Below are 21,247 nucleotides of genomic sequence, written 5' to 3'. Positions count from 1 at the left end.
GTGTTTTTCAGGATCGTATTTTGAAAGAGTATATTTGTGTTATTGATCTCCCCTGTTGTAGTGAAGGTTCGTGGGAAGGTTAGACTACAATGCTTGAGCATATTTCTTGTAAGATTTATAATATAAGGCCTTAATCTTGCCTGTTGCCATTGGTCAACTTTACCAACCATTCTTTCAGTCTTAGCTAATGGGAGCTCGCCAGATAGATTCTTGCCGAAGGAGACGTCGTTTGATTGGTCTGTCGGTTCGGCTGGCACTTCCCAAACCGATCATTTTGCACAGTATTATGCCGCGTTCACGTACTAGTGGGAATTAGAAAACCTCTGAAATGGCTGACTTGTTTGTAGTTATACACAAGCTGCGTTCAACCAGTTAGCAAGTCGGACATGTCAGAGTTTCCTTGTTCTGACAGGCACTTGAATGTGGCAATATAGATGGACGACAAACATCATGGGCTTAGTCTCAAGGGCACCCTATTCCCTATATAGTGCACTACTTTTGACCAGCGGTGTAGGGAATAGGGTGCCTTTTGGGACCTACCCATAGCATATTTCCAAGGGGGTTTGTGAAACTCCCATCTGTGATTTCTTCTGTTTTTTTTTTTCTTTCCCTTTTTTCGTTTCAGACATTTGTTTTTTAAGGTGTCTCGTAAAAGCCAAACGTATAGTTTACTAACGCATTTTGCACAAAATAAACATAAAAAAAAACCATGGTATGAAGTCACTTTGTATAAGAACAAAAATCATTGAACATTTACTAATACCTGTATCATCCATAGTTTATTACAGAGCCATATATTTAGAGACTTAGGCCAAATATTATGTTATGATTCTAGACATTCAGGTACATAGCATTGTATAAATATTCCCCATGTAACGTTAATGGTTTGCTAACATGGCTGCTATAGAACGTTGTAGTGTCATGTTAATGGGGTTCTAACATGGCTGCTATAGAATGTTGTAGTGTCATGTTAATGGGGTTCTAACATGGCTGCTATAGAATGTTGTAGTGTCATGTTAATGGGGGTTCTAACATGGCTGTTATAGAATGTTGTAGTGTCATGTTAATGGGGTTCTAACATGGCTGCTATAGAATGTTGTAGTGTCATGGTAATGGGGTTCTAACATGGCTGCTATAGAATGTTGTAGTGTCCTGGTAATGGGGTTCTAACATGGCTGCTAACATGGCTGTTATAGTGTCAATGTTGTAGCGGCATGTTAATGGGGTTGTTACGGGGGTTCTATGGCTGTTATAGAATGTTGTAGTGTCTAACATGGCTGCTATAGAATGTTGTAGTGTCTGGTAATGGGGTTCTAACATGGCTGCTATAGAATGTTGTAGTGTCTATAGAATGTTGTAGTGTCATGTTAATGGTGTTCTAACATGGCTGTTATTGAATGTTGTAGTGTCATGTTAATGGGGTTCTAACATGGCTGCTATAGAATGTTGTAGTGTCATGTTAATGGGGTTCTAACATGGCTGCTATAGAATGTTGTAGTGTCATGATAATGGTGTTCTAACATGGCTGTTATAGAATGTTGTAGTGTCATGTTAATGGTGTTCTAACATGGCTGTTATAGAATGTTGTAGTGTCATGTTAATGGGGTTCTAACATGGCTGTTATAGAATGTTGTAGTGTCATGTTAATGGGGTTCTAACATGGCTGTTATAGAATGTTGTAGTGTCATGTTAATGGGGTTCTAACATGGCTGCTATAGAATGTTGTAGTGTCATGTTAATGAGGTTCTAACATGGCTGCTATAGAATGTTGTAGTATCATGTTAATGGGGTTCTAACATGGCTGTTATATAATGTTGTAGTGTCATGTTAATGAAGATCTAACATGGCTGCTATAGAATGTTGTAGTGTCATGTTAATGGGGTTATAGAATGTTGTAATGTCATGTTAATGGGGTTCTAACATGGCTGTTATATAATGTTGTAGTGTCATGTTAATGAAGATCTAACATGGCTGCTATAGAATGTTGTAGTGTCATGTTAATGGGGTTCTAACATGGCTGCTATAGAATGTTGTAGTATCATGTTAATGGGGTTCTAACATGGCTGTTATATAATGTTGTAGTGTCATGTTAATGGGGTTCTAACATGGCTGTTATAGAATGTTGTAGTGTCATGTTAATGGGGTTCTAACATGGCTGCTATAGAATGTTGTAGTGTCATGTTAATGGGGTTCTAACATGGCTGCTATAGAATGTTGTAGTGTCATGTTAATGGAGTTCTAACATCGCTGTTGTAGTGTCATGTTAATGGGGTTCTAACATGGCTGCTATAGAATGTTGTAGTGTCATGTTAATGGGGTTCTAACATGGCTGTTGTAGTGTCATCTTAATGGGGTTCTAACATGGCTGTTATTGAATGTTGTAGCGTCATGTTAATGGGGTTCTAACATGGCTGTTATAGAATGTTGTAGTGTCATGTTAATGGTGTTCTAACATGGCTGTTATAGAATGTTGTAGTGTCATGTTAATGGTGTTCTAACATGGCTGTTATAGAATGTTGTAGTGTCATGTTAATGGGGTTCTAACATGGCTGTTATAGAGTCATGTGAATGGGGTTCTAACATGGCTGTTATAGAATGCTGTAGTGTCATGTTACGGGGGTTCTAACATGGCTGTTATAGAATGTTGTAGTGTCATGTTAATGGGGTTCTAACATGGCTGCTATAGAATGTTGTAGTGTCATGTTAATGGGGTTCTAACATGGCTGTTGTAGTGTCATGTTAATGGGGTTCTAACATGGCTGTTATAGAATGCTGTAGTGTCATGTTATGGGGGTTCTAACATGGCTGTTATAGAATGTTGTAGTGTCATGTTAATGGGGTTCTAACATGGCTGCTATAGAATGTTGTAGTGTCATGTTAATGGGGTTCGAACAGGTTGTTGTGTCACCCTCAAATGTCCCAACTTTCTAAACACATGGCTCTGATTTATTGTAATCAAACCTATTCCAAACTGTATACAATATTATATTTTTTTTAAGTACATTTATCATTGTTTACAGACTTGTTGGGGAAATGAGTTAAATTAAGTGTTTTACAAATCCCACGTCTTATTTTGAAGAACAAAGTTTTTTTTGGGGGGGGGGGGGGGGTGGAACATTCTGTTGGGTTCATTTGGTAAATTTCAATGTGGCAATCAGAGAAGAGGATTATGATGGTGTATCGTTAAAATGGAGATTAGTCTGTATTTAAAAAATGTAAAAGTATTTCCACCATTTTGTTAACCATTCCACAGGAGTTCTCTCAAGTGATTCCCATTTATAAGCTTCAACATAACATAACCACCAGGCTTTTCCCTCTTGTTGACTTGTGCTAACAGACTAGAATAAATAGCCAACTAGGCTAAGAGAAGGATGCTGAATTAAATGGCATCTCAACCAGCTGTACCACAATGGCAAGTAAATGAATGCAAACCTATTGACTGTGCTCTTATAGGTCAGCTAGAATGAATGTAAAGAAGGATGTTAGATCCATTTCCTAAGTGGCACCCTAATCTAGTGCACTACTTTTGACCAGAGCCCTATGGGGCCTTGTAGAAAGTAGTGCACTAGATAGGGGATATGATGCCATTTGGGACACTTCAAATTGTTCTCTTGTGAGTCCCAAATAGTGCACTACTTTTGACCAGAGCCCTATTATAATACACCATTCAGAGGATCAATATGAAGCCTATCGGGACGAGTGTCTGTTTTCATTGCTGTATTATACTGTTACAGAACATAAATAAAAATGTTTAGTCGCCAAATTCTAACAAAGTGTTTGTGTGTTATTAGCCTGGAATGTTGGGGCCAATTACCTCAACGCTGAATGCAATGAGCTTGTCGACAACAGGCCTTCTATTTGAATCCCGGGCCAGTTCTGACCTGAGAGAATGTCGCCCTCCTGTGTCAGTAATGGGGAAATGTCTCCGGTTACTGCAGTCAGAAGGACCAATGAGCATAAAGAACAGGAGCATTCTAATCTCACACTGAGTGAACAAAGTCCATGTTTATTTCAAAATACTTAAGGCAATTATGAAACCACTGCATAAGAACAATAGTTACACTCAGGGACTAATGCAGGTAGTAATAATTCACGATCCTTGTATGTTTGTCCCATATAAAACCAATTTAAAGGAAAGATTCACCCATTTTGACTTTTTGTTGCATCTGAGCGATGTTCTGACTCAACTTGTCATACCAGCCGTATCTCTCCTGTTTCAATAACTCCGACACGAACGTCGTTCAGAGATGCACAAGAACAATGACATTCAAAAATGAGTGAATTTTTTCCTTTTTAAAATCGTTACACACCAAGACATGGCTGTAATTCTGCCAGGTTTGTGGATTGACATTTCAATTATCCTGTTTTTTTTTTTAAATGAAGGAAAATTTGCAATTTCATTTTACTGCCTGAATTGAAATGGGCGGGGGCAAAACAAACAGTTTCTATTGGACAAATTCAGGTGGGTCGAAACGTTTTGCAACAGAATCAGCGGAATGAATACACCCGTCTTCTCACACACAACATTTCCCTACACTGGACATGGGGCTTCAAACTATGTTCCATCATTTCTTTTACAACTACTTTCTTTTTTTTTTTACTGCATATAGTAATTCACTTGATGATAAGATTTGTAAAGTTCATGGTCCTTGTATATTTGTCCCATTTATAACAAACTTAATGCCACTGAAAACGTCACATTCTTCGAGATGGGGGAAAAACAAAGTTTATATATATATAAAAAATGCACTTCTAATGAGGAAATACAATCACAAAAAGCTGTATACTAATCAGATTCAACTTTACACGTCGCCTTGGGTTCCATCTCAAATGGAGCTATTCCCTTTATAGTGCACTGTTTAAACAGGGCCCGTAGGGAGCCATTCCCTTTATAGTGCACTGTTTAAACAGGGCCCATAGGGAGCCATTCCCTTTATAGTGCACTGTTTAAACAGGGCCCATAGGGAGCCATTCCCTTTATAGTGCACTGTTTAAACAGGGCCCATAGGGAGCTATTCCCTTTATAGTGCACTGTTTAAACAGGGCCCATAGGGAGCCATTCCCTTTATAATGCACTGTTTAAACAGGGCCCGTAGGGAGCCATTCCCTTTATAATGCACTGTTTAAACAGGGCCCATAGGGAGCCATTCCCTTTATAGTGCACTGTTTAAACAGGGCCCATAGGGAGCTATTCCCTTTATAGTGCACTGTTTAAACAGGGCCCATAGGGAGCCATTCCCTTTATAGTGCACTGTTTAAACAGGGCCCGTAGGGAGCCATTCCCTTTATAGTGCACTGTTTAAACAGGGCCCATAGGGAGCTATTCCCTTTATAGTGCACTGTTTAAACAGGGCCCATAGGGAATAGAATGCCATTTGGGATGTATCCTTGCTTCAAGTAAAAACAGACATAAGGACGTAACAATGGGCTAACTTCACAGTTAATATGATCACAGCGTTTCCAAAGCAACACTAGCCTTGTCCCAGATCTGTTTGGGCTGTCTTGTCATTACCTAGCCTGGTCCCCGATCTGTTTGGGCTGTCTTGTCAACTCCTATGGTCATTGACCGTTCTAGTTGGTTATGAAGAAAAGTACAAACAGACCTGGGACCAGGCTAAATCCACACACCGTTAGAGCGCCTTAACGGGGCCAGATAGAAATACCATGAATAGAGCAGACATGACTCCTTATTCTACCTGAACGTGTCCAAATAAGTAACAGGTGGGGGAGAGGCTGGGTTGAGGGTTGTCATGGAGAGAGAGGCTGGGTTGAGGGTTGTCATGGAGAGAGAGGCTGGGTTGAGGGTTGTCATGGAGAGAGAGGCTGGGTTGAGGGTTGTCATGGAGAGAGAGGCTGGGTTGAGGGTTGTCATGGAGAGAGAGGCTGGGTTGAGGGTTGTCATGGAGAGAGAGGCTGGGTTGAGGGTTGTCATGGAGAGAGAGGCTGGGTTGAGGGTTGTCATGGAGAGAGAGGCTGGGTTGAGGGTTGTCATGGAGAGAGAGGCTGGGTTGAGGGTTGTCATGGAGAGAGAGGCTGGGTTGAGGGTTGTCATGGAGAGAGAGGCTGGGTTGAGGGTTGTCATGGAGAGAGAGGGGGGGGGGGTTGAGGGTTATTATGGAGAGGGGGGAGGTTGAGGGTTATTATGGAGAGGGGGGGGGGGGGTTGAGGGTTATTATGGAGGGGGGGGGGGGTTGAGGGTTATTATGGAGGGGGGGGTTGAGGGTTATTATGGAGGGGGGGGGGTTTGAGGGTTATTATGGAGGGGGTTGAGGAGGGTTATGGGGAGAGAGGGGGGAGTTGAGGAGGGTTATGGGGAGAGAGGGGGGAGTTGAGGAGGGTTATGGGAGAGAGGGGTGGTTGAGGAGGGTTATGGGAGAGAGGGGTGGTTGAGGAGGGTTATGGGGAGAGAGGGGGGGTTGAGGAGGGTTATGGGGAGAGGGGGGGGTTGAGGAGGGTTATGGAGGGTTATGGGGAGAGGGGGGGGGGGGGGTTGAGGAGGGTTATGGGGAGAGGGGGGGTTGAGGAGGGTTATAGGGAGAGGGGGGGGGTTGAGGAGGGTTATGGGGGGAGAGGGGGGGGTTGAGGAGGGTTATGGGGGGAGAGGGGGGGGTTGAGGAGGGTTATGGGGAGAGAGGGGGGGTTGAGGAGGGTTATGGGGGGAGAGGGGGGGGTTGAGGAGGGTTATGGGGGGAGAGGGGGGGGTTGAGGAGGGTTATGGGGAGAGAGGGGGGGTTGAGGAGGGTTATGGGGAGAGGGGGGGGTTGAGGAAGATATAAGCTATGGAGGATGAAGTGGAGACTATAGAGGAGATTGAATAGGAGACTATAGAGGAGATGGAATAGCAGACTGGTAAGTGGAGACTATAGAGGAGATGGAATAGCAGACTGGTTAGAGGAGATGGAATAGCAGACTGGTAGGTGGAGACTATAGAGGAGATGGAATAGCAGACTGGTTAGAGGAGACTATAGAGGAGATGGAATAGCAGACTGGTTAGAGGAGATGGAATAGCAGACTGGTTAGAGGAGATGGAATAGCAGACTGGTTAGAGGAGACTATAGAGGAGATGGAATAGCAGACTGGTTAGAGGAGATGGAATAGCAGACTGGTTAGAGGAGACTATAGAGGAGATGGAATAGCAGACTGGTAGGTGGAGAGTATAGAGGAGATGGAATAGCAGACTGGTTAGAGGAGATGGAATAGCAGACTGGTTAGAGGAGACTATAGAGGAGATGGAATAGCAGACTGGTTAGAGGAGATGGAATAGCAGACTGGTTAGAGGAGGTGGAATAGCAGACTGGTTAGAGGAGATGGAATAGCAGACTGGTTAGAGGAGATGGAATAGCAGACTGGTTAGATTAGACTATAGAGGAGATGGAATAGCAGACTGGTAAGTGGAGAGTATAGAGGAGATGGAATAGCAGACTGGTAGGTGGAGACTATAGAGGAGATGGAATAGCAGACTGGTTAGAGGAGATGGAATAGCAGACTGGTTAGAGGAGACTATAGAGGAGATGGAATAGCAGACTGGTTAGAGGAGATGGAATAGCAGACTGGTTAGAGGAGACTATAGAGGAGATGGAATAGCAGACTGGTTAGAGGAGACTATAGAGGAGATGGAATAGCAGACTGGTTAGAGGAGACTATAGAGGAGATGGAATAGCAGACTGGTTAGAGGAGACTATAGAGGAGATGAAATAGCAGACTGGTTAGAGGAGACTATAGAGGAGATGGAATAGCAGACTGGTTAGAGGAGACGGAATAGCAGATTGGTTAGAGGAGACTATAGAGGAGATGGAATAGCAGACTGGTAGGTGGAGAGTATAGAGGAGATGGAATAGCAGACTGGTAGGTGGAGAGTATAGAGGAGATGGAATAGGAGACTATAGAGGAGATGGAATAGCAGACTGGTTAGAGGAGATGGAATAGCAGACTGGTTATAGGAGATGGAATAGCAGACTGGTTAGAGGAGACTATAGAGGAGATGGAATAGCAGACTGGTTAGAGGAGACTATAGAGGAGATGGAATAGCAGACTGGTAGGTGGAGACTATAGAGGAGATGGAATAGCAGACTGGTTAGAGGAGATGGAATAGCAGACTGGTTAGAGGAGACTATAGAGGAGATGGAATAGCAGACTGGTTAGAGGAGACTATAGAGGAGATGGAATAGCAGACTGGTTAGAGGAGACTATAGAGGAGATGGAATAGCAGACTGGTAGGTGGAGAGTATAGAGGAGATGGAATAGCAGACTGGTAGGTGGAGACTATAGAGGAGATGGAATAGCAGACTGGTTAGAGGAGATGGAATAGCAGACTGGTTAGAGGAGATGGAATAGCAGACTGGTTAGAGGAGACTATAGAGGAGATGGAATAGCAGACTGGTTAGAGGAGACTATAGAGGAGATGGAATAGCAGACTGGTTAGAGGAGACTATAGAGGAGATGGAATAGCAGACTGGTTAGAGGAGACTATAGAGGAGATGGAATAGCAGAGATGCATACCTAGTTAATAGAACAACTGAAATGTGGGTTGTAAGGCATAATGTAAATGAAGTTAGGATATATACGGCACTGTTGGTATGTGTTGGGGGGGAAAGAACAGCATATGGTGGACAATGCAGGCAGCATTTAGTTACGGACGTTAAAGTAGAACCCTCATCCCAGTCCATTCATCTGGCAACACAGCAGCAACCTTCCTTCACCCTCCTTACTTTCTGTCCAAAAGGCATCAAACATGTCCACTAATAATCACCATGTTCTAGAATTGTGCATGATTCTACATAGCAGCTGCAGAGAAATCATTGACAAAAACAACAAACAAAAAAATCTAGGATTTTGCTGGTAGTTTTAGCTGTCATTTCCCATGTTCTGTGGTACAGCTCTGTTCCTCTTCTATCTGGACATATACTGCATCACCGCCTCTTCCTCTTTCCTCTGCGGCTGTCCCGCCACCCTTTCTTCCTCATCCTCTTCCTCACCCCCCTCTTCCTCACCCCCGCCGGACATCTGAACTTTGACCCAGCCGTCGGTGGCGAGGCCATGTTTCTTCTGGTGTCGTTTGTAGTTGTCCCAGTGTCCCGTGGTGTATCCACACTGCTGGCACTTATAAGGCTTCTCTCCCGTGTGTCTCAGCATGTGTCTCTTCAGATTCATACTCTGGTTACAGCTGTAGCTACACACCGCGCACTGGAACGGCTTGGCGCCCGAGTGGACCCGCTGGTGACGTTTTAAGTTAGCCAGGTTCCCACAGGCGTAGTCACACAGGTGGCACTTGTACGGCTTCTCGCCCGTGTGCACGCGGTGATGGCGTTTCAGGTTGTCGAAGTGGGCGGAGGCGTAGTCGCACTGAGGGCACTTGTACGGCTTCTCTCCGCTGTGTGTCTTCATGTGTCGCGCCAGGTGGTTGGGGTAGTGGGTGAGGAAGGGACAGGCACTGCAGGTGTAGACCTTGTCCCCACGCTCTCCGGGGCTGTTGGGGCCAGATGACTCCTTGGTCAGCATGTCCAGGGTGCATTTGGCACAGATCTGTGCAGTGGAACCGTCCTCGTCCTCCAGGGGGGTACCACAGAGACGACAGGTAAAGGGGAAGAGCAGAGGAAGGAGAGAGTCTCTGTGTGTCTCCTCTGACTTCACTCCCACCACAGGTCTGACTCCAGACCTAGACCCAGTCAAACACCTTCCTAAAGTCCCAGCCCCAAGTCCAGGCCCCTCAAGAAGTCTTGGGGGCTGTTGCTCCAGTGGTGGTTGTAACCTTAGTCTGCTGTAGCGTGGCAGGTAGTCTCTGTTGTGGAGGTTTAGATCAGACCTCACCACTTCTGAAATCAGAGCAGAGGTGGGCCAAATTAGTCATCACACACACAGGGTTTTGGTTTAGTTTTACTATTTTCCACATTGTAGAATAATAGTGAAGACATAAATGATGGAATCATGTTGTAACCCCCCCTCAAAAAAGTGTTCGACAAAATCTAAATATATTTTATGAGATTCTTCAAAGTAGCCACCCTTTGCCTTGATAACAGCTTTGCATTCTCTCAACCAGCTTCATGAGATAGTCACCTGGAATGCATTTTAATTAACAGGTGTGCCTTGTTAAAAGTTCATTTCTTTCCTTCTGATTGGCTCAAACGCATTAAGTTGTGTTGTGACAAGGTAGGGGTGGTATACAGAAGAATGCCCTATTTGGTAAAAGACCAAGTCCATATTATGGCAAGAACAGCTCAAATAAGCAAAGAGAAACAACAGTCCATCATTATTTTAAGACATGAAGGTCTGTCAATGCGGAAGACTAAGAACGTCTCTTCAAGTGCAGTCGCAAAAACCACCAAGTGCTATGATGAAACTGGCTCTGAGGACCGCCACAGGAAAGGAAGACCCAGAGTTACCTCTGCTGCAGAGGATTAGTTAGAGTTTACCAGCCTCAGAAATCTGCAATTAACTGCACCTCAGACTGGCAGCTTCATAAAATAGTACCCGCAAAACACCAGTCTCAACGTCAACAGTGAAGAGGCGACTCCGGGATGCTGGCCTTCTAGGCAGAATACCAGTCTCAACGTCAACAGTGAAGAGGCGACTCCGGGATGCTGGCCTTCTAGGCAGAATACCAGTCTCAACGTCAACAGTGAAGAGGCGACTCCGGGATGCTGGCCTTCTAGGCAGAATACCAGTCTCAACGTCAACAGTGAAGAGGCGACTCCGGGATGCTGGCCTTCTAGGTAGAGTTCCTCTGTCCAGTCTCAACGTCAACAGTGAAGAGGCGACTCCGGGATGCTGGCCTTCTAGGCAGAGTTCCTCTGTCCAGTCTCAACGTCAACAGTGAAGAGGCGACTCCGGGATGCTGGCCTTCTAGGCAGAGTTGCAAAGAAAAGGCCATATCTCAGACTGGCCAATAGAATTCAAAGATTAAGATGGGCAAACGAACAGAGTCACCTCTTCACTGTTGACGTTGAGACTGGACAGAGGAACTCTGCCTAGAAGGCCAGCATCCCGGAGTCACCTCTTCACTGTTGACGTTGAGACTGGTATTCTGCCTAGAAGGCCAGCATCCCGGAGTCGCCTCTTCACTGTTGACGTTGAGACTGGACAGAGGAACTCTGCCTAGAAGGCCAGCATCCCGGCAGTCACCTCTTCACTGTTGATGTTGAGACTGGAAAGAGGAACTCTGCCTAGAAGGCCAGCATCCCGGAGTCACCTCTTCACTGTTGACGTTGAGACTGGACAGAGGAACTCTGCCTAGAAGACCAGCATCCCAGAGTCACCTCTTCACTGTTGACGGAGAGACTGGAAAGAGGAACTCTGCCTAGAAGACCAGCATCCCGGAGTCACCTCTTCACTGTTGACGGAGAGACTGGACAGAGGAACTCTGCCTAGAAGACCAGCATCCCGGAGTCACCTCTTCACTGTTGACGGAGAGACTGGACAGAGGAACTCTGCCTAGAAGACCAGCATCCCAGAGTCGCCTCTTCACTGTTGACGGAGAGACTGGACAGAGGAACTCTGCCTAGAAGACCAGCATCCCGGAGTCGCCTCTTCACTGTTGACGGAGAGACTGGACAGAGGAACTCTGCCTAGAAGACCAGCATCCCAGAGTCGCCTCTTCACTGTTGACGTTGAGACTGGACAGAGGAACTCTACCTAGAAGGCCAGCATCCCGGAGTCGCCTCTTCACTGTTGAAGTTGAGACTGGTGTTTTGAAGGGTACTATTTAATGAAGCTGCCAGTTGAGGACTTGTGAGGAGTCTGTTTCTCAAACGAGACACTCTAATGTACTTGTCCTCTTGCTCAGTTGTGCACCGGGGCCTCCCACTCCTCTTTCTATTCTCGTTAGAGACAGTTTGCGCTGTTTCATGAAGGGAGTAGTACACAGCGTTGTACGAGATCTTCCGTTTCTTGGCAATTTCTCGCATGGAATAGACTGACAAGTTTCAGAAGAAAGGTCTTTGTTTCTGGCCATTTTGATCCTGTAAACGAACCCACAAATGCTGACGCTCCAGATACTCAACTAGTCTAAAGAAGGCCAGTTTTATTGCTTCTTTAAATCAGCACAACAGTTTTCAGCTGTGCTAACATAATTGCAAACGGGTTTTCTAATGATCAATTAGCCTTTTAAAATTATAAACTTGGATTAGCTAACACAACACAGGAGTGATGGTTGCTGATAATGGGCCTCTGTACATCTATGTAGATAATCCTTTTTTTTTATCTGCCATTTCCAGCAACAATAGTCATTTACAACATTAACAATGTCTACACTGTATTTCTGATCAATTTGATGTTATTGTAAATGGACAATTAAAAAAAAAAAGGGCATTTCTAAGTGACCCTAAACTTTTGAACGGTAGTGTAATTGTATGAAAATTTACATGAACACATCTTTAAAGTATTCCAAATGGTGAAACTGAAGAACAGGCCTAAATCTTTCGTTCATGAGCTGACATAAAAGATCCCAGAAATGTTCCACACACACAAAAAGCTTATTTCTCTCAAATGTTGTGCACACATTTGTTTACATCCCTGTTAGTGAGCCTTCGCCAAGATAATCCATCCACCTGACAGGTGTGGCATATCAAGAAGCTGATTAAACAGCATGATCATTACACAGGTGCACCTTGTGCTGGGGACAATAAAAGGCCACTGTAAAATGTGCAGATGTCTCAAGTCGAGGCAGTGTGCAATTGTCATACTAATTGCAGGAATGCCCGCCAGAGAATTGAATGTTCATTTCTCTACCATAAGCCGCCTCCGTCGTTTCAGAGGATTTGGCAGTACGTCCAACCGGCCTCAGAACCGCAGACCACGTGTAACCATGCCAGCCCAGGACCTCCACATCTAGCTTCTTCACCTGCGGGATCGTCTGAGACCAGCCACCTGGACAGCTGATGAAACTGTGGGTTTGCACAAACTGTCAGAAACCGTCTCAGAGAAGCTCAACTGCGTGCTATTCTTCCTCACCAGGGGTCTTGACCTGACTGCAGTTTGGCCTCGTAACAGACTTCAGTGGGCAAAATGCTCACCTTCGATGGCCACTGGCACGCTAGAAACAGTGTGCTCTTGATGGAGGAATCATGGTTTTAACTCTACCGGGCAGATGGCGTCATGTGGGCGAGCGGTTTGCTGATGTTAGTGTTGTGAAAAGCCTTATTGAGGGGTTATGGTATAAGCTACGGACAACGAACACAATTGCATTTTATCGATGGCCATTTGAATGCACAGAGATGCCGTGATGAAATCCTGAGGCCCGTTGTGGTGCCACTCGTCCGCCGCCATCACCTCATGTTTCAGCATGATAACGCACGGCCGCATTAAGCAAAGTTCTGTACACACATCCTGGAAGCTGAAAATGTCCCAGTTCTTCCATGGCATGCATACTCACCAGACATGTCACCCATTGAGCATGTTTGGGATGCTCCGGATTGACGTGTACACGGAAGCCTGTTCCAGTTCCCGCCAATATCCAGCAACTGCGCAGAGCCATTGAAGAGGAGTGAGACAACATTCCACAATCAAGAGTCTGATCAACTCTATGTGAAGATGTGTCACTGCATGAGGCAAATGGTGATCACACCAGATATTGACTGGTTCTCTGAGACCAACAGATGCTTATCTGTATCCCCAGTCGTGTGAAATCCATAGATTAGAGCCTAATGAATTTATTTACATTGACTGATTTCCCTCTATGAACTAACTCAGTGAAATCTTTTAAACTGTTGTGTTTTATATTTTTCTGTGTAATTGAAAAATACCTTCAGCTGAAGCACTGGGCTCCTCCTTCCTCTTAAGACCATGCCCACTAGCAGGAGGACCAACAGCAGGAGGGCCATTAGCAGGAGGACCAACAGTAGAGGGATCAATAGGAGATCCGCAGGCAGGTCTCACTGCTTCCTGTCCCGCCCCCTGTCCCGGCTGTCCAGCCACATGCATCCTCTGATGCCTCTTCAGGTTGCCTAGGGAACTGCAGGCGAAGGAGCAGCAGTCACACCTGTATGGTTTCTCCCCAGTGTGAATCCTCAGGTGTCTCTGCAGGTTGACCAGCTGGGCCGAGGCGTAGGTACACAGGGGACAGTGGTACGGCTTCTCCCCGTTGTGAGTCTTCATGTGCCTCTTGACGTGATTGGCATAGCGTGAGGAGAACCCACATAACTGGCAGGAGTGGAGCTTGGAGTTGGGACCGTCGTCACCCATTATGGAGTTGTCGTCCGTTACGTCCCCTCCTTCCTCGCTATCGTCCGCTTGTGACCGCGAACCGGAGCGAAAGCCACCGAACGCGCCGCTGAATCCCCCCCCTCCTCCTCCTCCTCCCTTGCAGCAACGGTGGCAGTAGGGCCCCACCAGATCCAGACCACAGCCCCGGCAGGACAGGTAGGGGGGGAAGGGGGGCTCGAGGTCGGGCTGGGAGGTTGGACCATCCTCCTGGTCCCTGCAGCTCTCGGTGGCGGTGCGGGGCTCATCTGCGTCACTCTCCATACTGAGACGGCTGAATGCACAACTCTCTTCCTCATCCCCCAGAGGGTACACAGAGAAGCCGATCTCAGCCGCTACAGAGTCTGAAAGGCAGATAAAAAAGCTGTTATGATGAATCCTCACAGTCACAGGGTTAAATAAACTATCAGTAGACACGTTACAGACTGAGAACCCATCTACACAACAGGAGGAGAGACACGTTTCAGACTGAGAACCCATCTACACAACAGGAGGAGAGACACGTTACAGACTGAGAACCCATCTACACAACAGGAGGAGAGACACGTTACAGACTGAGAACCCATCAGGTTCATGGCATCAGACCGAGGTTCTGCATCTGTCCTCGTGCTCCTAGACCTTAGTGCTGCTTTTGATACCATCGATCACCACATTATTTTGGAGAGATTGGAAACCCAAATTGGTCTACACGGACAAGTTCTGGCCTGGTTTAGATATTATCTGTCAGAAAGATATCAGTTTGTCTCTCTGAATGGTTTGTCCTCTGACAAATCAACTGTAAATTTCGGTGTTCATCAAGGTTCCGTTTTAGGACCACTATTGTTTTCACTATATATTTTACCTCTTGGGGATGTCATTCGAAAACATAATGTTAACTTTCACTGCTATGCGGATGACACACAGCTGTACATTTCAATGAAACATGATGAAGCCCCAAAATTTCCCTAGCTAGAAGCCTGTGTTTCAGACATAAGGAAGTGGATGGCTGCAAACTTTCTACTTTTAAACTCGGACAAAACAGAGATGCTTGTTCTAGGTCCCAATAAACAAAGAGATCTTCTGTTGAATCGGACAATTAATCTTAATGGTTGTACAGTCGTCTCAAATAAAACTGTGAAGGACCTCAGCGTTACTCTGGACCCTGATCTCTCTTTTGAAGAACATATCAAGACCATTTCAAGGACAGCTTTTTTCCATCTACGTCACATTGCAAAAATCAGAAACTTTCTGTCCAAAAATGATGCAGAAAAATTAATCCATGCTTTTGTCACTTCTAGGTTAGACTACTGCAATGCTCTACTTTCCGGCTACCCGGATAAAGCACTAAATAAACTTCAGTTAGTGCTAAATACGGCTGCTAGAATCCTGACTAGAACCCAAAAATGTGATCATATTACTCCAGTGCTAACCTCCCTACACTGGCTTCCTGTCAAGGCAAGGGCTGATTTCAAGGTTTTACTGCCAACCTACAAAGCATTCCATGGGCTTGCTCCTACCTATCTCTCTGATTTGGTCCTGCCGTACATACCTACACGTACGCTACGGTCACAAGACGCAGGCCTCCTAATTGCCCCTAAAATTTCTAAGCAAACAGCTGGAGACAGGGCTTTCTCCTATAGCTCCATTTTTATGGAATGGTCTGACTACCCATGTAAGAGACGCAAACTCGGTCTCAACCTTTAAGTCTTTACTGAAGACTCATCTCTTCAGTGGGTCATATGATTGAGTGTAGTCTGGCCCAGGAGTGTGAAGGTGAACGGAAAGGCTCTGGAGCAACGAACCGCCCTTGCTGTCTCTGCCTGGCCGGTTCCCCTCTTTCCACTGGGATTCTCTGCCTCTAACCCTATTACAGGGGCTGAGTCACTGGCTTACTGGGGCTCTTTCATACCGCCCCTGGGAGGGGTGCGTCACCTGAGTGGGTTGAGTCACTGATGTGATCTTCCTGTCTGGGTTGGCGCCCCCCTTGGGTTGTGCCGTGGCGGAGATCTTTGTGGGCTATACTCGGCCTTGTCTCAGGATGGTAAGTTGGTGGTTGAGGATATCCCTCTAGTGGTGTGGGGGCTGTGCTTTGGCAAAGTGGGTGGGGTTATATCCTTCCTGTTAAGCCCTGTCCGGGGGTATCCTCAGATGGGGCCCCAGTGTCTCCTGACCCCTCCTGTCTCAGCCTCCAGTATTTATGCTGCAGTAGTTTGTGTCGGGGGCTAGGGTCAGTTTGTTATATCTGGAGTACTTCTCCTGTCCTATTCGGTGTCCTGTGTGAATTTAAGTGTGCTCTCTCTAATTCTCTCTTTCTTTCTCTCTCTCGGAGGACCTGTGCCCTAGGACCATGCCTCAGGACTACCTGACATGATGACTCCTTGCTGTCCCCAGTCCACCTGGCCGTGCTGCTGCTCCAGTTTCAACTGTTCTGCCTTATTGTTATTGGACCATGCTGGTCATTTATGAACATTTGAACATCTTGGCCATGTTCTGTTATAATCTCTACCCGGCACAGCCAGAAGAGGACTGGCCACCCCACATAGCCTGGTTCCTCTCTAGGTTTCTTCCTAGGTTTTGGCCTTTCTAGGGAGTTTTTCCTAGCCACCGTGCTTCTACACCTGCATTGCTTGCTGTTTGGGGTTTTAGGCTGGGTTTCTGTACAGCACTTTGAGATATCAGCTGATGTACGAAGGGCTATATAAATACACTTGATTTGATTTACACAACAGGAGGAGAGACACGTTAGACTGAGAACCCATCTACACAACAGGAGGAGAGACACTTTTCAGACGGAGAACCCATCTACACCACAGGAGGAGAGACACTTTTCAGACTGAGAACCCATCTACAGCACAGGAGGAGAGACGGAGACACGTTAGACGGAGAACCCATCTACACAACAGGAGGAGAGACACGTTACAGACTGAGAACCCATCTACACAACAGGAGGAGAGACACGTTACAGACTGAGAACCCATCTACACAACAGGAGGAGAGACACGTTACAGACTGAGAACCCATCTACACAACAGGAGGAGAGACACGTTACAGACTGAGAACCCATCTACACAACAGGAGGAGAGACACGTTACAGACTGAGAACCCATCTACACAACAGGAGGAGAGGTGGAGACACGTTACAGACTGAGAACCCATCTACACAACAGGAGGAGAGACACGTTACAGACTGAGAACCCATCTACACAACAGGAGGAGAGACACGTTAGACTGAGAACCCATCTACACAACAGGAGGAGAGACACGTTACAGACTGAGAACCCATCTACACAACAGGAGGAGAGACACGTTAGACTGAGAACCCATCTACACAACAGGAGGAGAGACACGTTACAGACTGAGAACCCATCTACACAACAGGAGGAGAGACGGAGACACGTTAGACGGAGAACCCATCTACACAACAGGAGGAGAGACACGTTACAGACTGAGAACCCATCTACAGCACAGGAGGGGAGGTGAACGACGAGTCTCTACAGTAAGGGGCGACATACTTTTTTCCCCCTTCATATTTACTTTTTGTGGGGGGGGGGCTTTCATTTTTATTACCAAAAAAAACAAACATTCTACATTTAAACAATTGTTATATTCAACAATGGATCTCCCATGTGAACACAGAATGCACGTTTTAAAAAAGCTATCCTTTCTATTCTGTGGGCCAACAATAACAAGCAATCCTCTTTCTCCTATTAGGGATGGAACCAATGATGGATATAAACCCTGGATTGATGATGCTATGTTTTAGCCATTGAGAGGCTTTGAATCCACCGGTCGGCCATGTTGGAACTCCCCAGTAGGAGCAGTCCTGCATCGGAACTAATGGACTTCTACAGTGTTTCAGTTAAAAATGACAAACATTTAAAAAAGTTTAACAATTGTAGACAGTCGCATTAGTAATCTATAATTAAAAAAAAATTTAAGGAAAATGTTTAACTCATGTTTATGTCTGTAATATAATAACATGTGGCAAAAACAAAATGTAGACATTAAATGCATTTCTATATCTTCCTAAATCTTTTTTTACACTGGTGAGGGAGAGCCAAGATGGAGGCACAGTGGCTTCAACACAATGGTGAGGGAGAGCCAAGATGGAGGCACAGTGGCTTCAACACAATGGTGAGGGAGAGCCAAGATGGAGGCACAGTGGCTTCAACACAATGGTGAGGGCGAGCCAAGATTATTTACCTTTATTTATTTAACTAGGCAAGGCAGTTAACAAGGCAGTTAACAACAAATTGTTAATTTCAAATGACAGCCTAGGAACGGCTGCCTTGTTCAGGGGCAGAACAACAGATTTTTACCTTGTCAGCTCGGGGATTCGAACTTGTTGGGATTCGATTAGTAGTCCAACGCTCTAACCACTAGGCTACCTGCCGCACCACAAGATGGAGGCAAGGTGGCTTCAAAACAGTGCCCCATATCAGGCACATCTAGTGTATGTATAAATCATTGGATGTGACAAATGGATCCTTTTTTAAAACTGTCAATAAGAAAAATTCCCAATGCATCAACAAGCATCGGGTCTGGGTGTCACGGTGCGTCCCTGTACTACCCTTTACTGTACCCCACCTCGCAAAGTTTGCATGTCCTTCTCATTTAACTTCTCAAAATATTGCCATACAGGACTTCACTGCTTCATCGCTAGCCTTTCTCTGCCATTTTGCCAACTCCAAAATAATTATTTCCTTGACTCCTTGTACGTCAACTCCCATTGGTGAGTGGCAAGATTCGACTCCTAAGATTCAGTATTTTTGGAACGGAAGAGACGGATCAGTTGCAGTAATTCCGCAGAACACAAACAATCACATATTTCATAGCGAGCGACGGAGAGAGAGAGAGAGGCGAGGGGCACAGTATAGGCAGGTCTTTAAAAAATTTTTTGTTGTTTTGTAGCAGGTTAGGAAAGCATTTTAGCTAACCTTATCCCTTTTCCTAACCTAAGTCTCCTACCTTCCACGTTAATTATTCTAACCTGCTACGAAAAGGTAACTTCCGGTCGCAGCTGTACTACGTCTGGCCAGAACTGTGGTAGAACCAGGGCACCAAATCAGTAGAGCAGTTGAGCCTCGTGCTTCAACGCTCTTTGTTGTGGAAATTGACCCACTAAGCAGTTAACTTTCTGCATCGACCAAAAAACATGTTTTTCTTTTGGTTAGGGATTTTTTTTCTTAACGTTTAAGGATCCCAATTTCGTTTAAACATTTACATCCTCCTATCAAGAGTGAAATAGCCAAACCTCCAAACCCAATAACCCATAGCAGATGTGCTGACAATACTTAGACAGTGTTAGACAGGTCAGACTAAACAGACAAGAATGCATCCCAACTGGCACCCTATTCCCTTTATAGTGCACCACTTTTGATTAGGGCCCATAGGGCTCTGGTTAAAGTAGTGCACTACTTTTGATTAGGGCCCATAGGGCTCTGGTTAAAGTAGTGCACTATATAGGGGAAAGGGTGCCATTTGGGACGGAGGTAAATCTGACAGACCTGCATTTGATTAAACCCTCAACAGAACAATTTAAAAGCCCTACTGTGAAACAGTGTCTTTCGAATCCTGGCTAAGACTGCATGCCCTAGACTCCAAATGACATTTCAGTGTTCACAAGAAGGTATCTAGATTCATCTCCGAGGTCAGACTAGAATACATTCAGAAGGTATCTGGCTTCATCTCCGAGGTCAGACTAGAATACATTCAGAAGGTATCTGGCTTCATCTCCGAGGTCAGACTAGAATACATTCAGAAGGTATCTGGCTTCATCTCCGAGGTCAGACTAGAATACATTCAGAAGGTATCTGGCTTCATCTCCGAGGTCAGACTAGAATACATTCAGAAGGTGTCTGGCTTCATCTCCGAGGTCAGACTAGAATACATTCAGAAGGTATCTGGCTTCATCTCCGAGGTCAGACTAGAATACATTCAGAAGGTATCTGGCTTCATCTCCGAGGTCAGACTAGAATACATTCAGAAGGTATCTGGCTTCATCTCCGAGGTCAGACTAGAATACATTCAGAAGGTATCTGGCTTCATCTCCGAGGTCAGACTAGAATACATTCAGAAGGTATCTGGCTTCATCTCCGAGGTCAGACTAGAATACATTCAGAAGGTGTCTGGCTTCATCTCCGAGGTCAGACTAGAATACATTCAGAAGGTATCTGGCTTCATCTCCGAGGTCAGACTAGAATACATTCAGAAGGTATCTGGCTTCATCTCCGAGGTCAGACTAGAATACATTCAGAAGGTATCTGGCTTCATCTCCGAGGTCAGACTAGAATACATTCAGAAGGTATCTGGCTTCATCTCCGAGGTCAGACTAGAATACATTCAGAAGGTATCTGGCTTCATCTCCGAGGTCAGATTAGAATACATTCAGAAGGTGTCTGGCTTCATCTCCGAGGTCAGACTAGAATACATTCAGAAGGTATCTGGCTTCATCTCCGAGGTCAGACTAGAATACATTCAGAAGGTATCTGGCTTCATCTCCGAGGTCAGACTAGAATACATTCAGAAGGTATCTGGCTTCATCTCCGAGGTCAGACTAGAATACATTCAGAAGGTATCTGGCTTCATCTCCGAGGTCAGACTAGAATACATTCAGAAGGTGTCTGGCTTCATCTCCGAGGTCAGACTAGAATACATTCAGAAGGTATCTGGCTTCATCTCCGAGGTCAGACTAGAATACATTCAGAAGGTATCTGGCTTCATCTCCGAGGTCAGACTAGAATACATTCAGAAGGTATCTGGCTTCATCTCCGAGGTCAGACTAGAATACATTCAGAAGGTATCTGGCTTCATCTCCGAGGTCAGACTAGAATACATTCAGTTGGAATCAAACCAATTCAGAAAGGCAAATACAATCTCTGTTCTAGCAAATAATCATTCATAGCTCTACGTAGATAGTGTTTCATACTCACAGTGCTGGCAGCTTGTATTACCGCTATGCTGTTTGCAGTATTTATCCAAATAATAAGGGGTGAAAGATAAATAAGATGCCTCTGTTGCAGTAGGCCTCCCCCCAAAAACAAGAAGAAAGAACAGACAGTTTGGCTAGGCCTCT

At 45.4% G+C, this 21,247-nt stretch overlaps 1 protein-coding gene across 1 annotated transcript in view; it reads right to left on the bottom strand.

Annotated features, from left to right (window-relative positions):
* Nucleotides 1–8,379: 8,379 nt before the first annotated feature.
* The window catches only part of LOC139415474 (zinc finger protein 513-like), a 31,588-nt gene continuing 18,720 nt past the window's right edge, over nt 8,380–21,247 (bottom strand). Inside the window, exons 4-5 of the mRNA XM_071163568.1 lie at nt 13,737–14,537; nt 8,380–9,812 (exon numbers count right to left, since the gene is read on the bottom strand). Coding sequence (XP_071019669.1) covers nt 8,890–9,812; nt 13,737–14,537 — 1,724 coding nt within the window. The 3' untranslated portion in view covers nt 8,380–8,889. The remainder of the gene's footprint in view (nt 9,813–13,736; nt 14,538–21,247) is intronic.

The sequence above is a fragment of the Oncorhynchus clarkii genome, chromosome 8 (assembly GCF_045791955.1).
Source record: "Oncorhynchus clarkii lewisi isolate Uvic-CL-2024 chromosome 8, UVic_Ocla_1.0, whole genome shotgun sequence".
Taxonomy (NCBI): Eukaryota; Metazoa; Chordata; class Actinopteri; order Salmoniformes; family Salmonidae; genus Oncorhynchus; species Oncorhynchus clarkii.
This window is presented reverse-complemented; position numbering and strand designations above follow the sequence as displayed.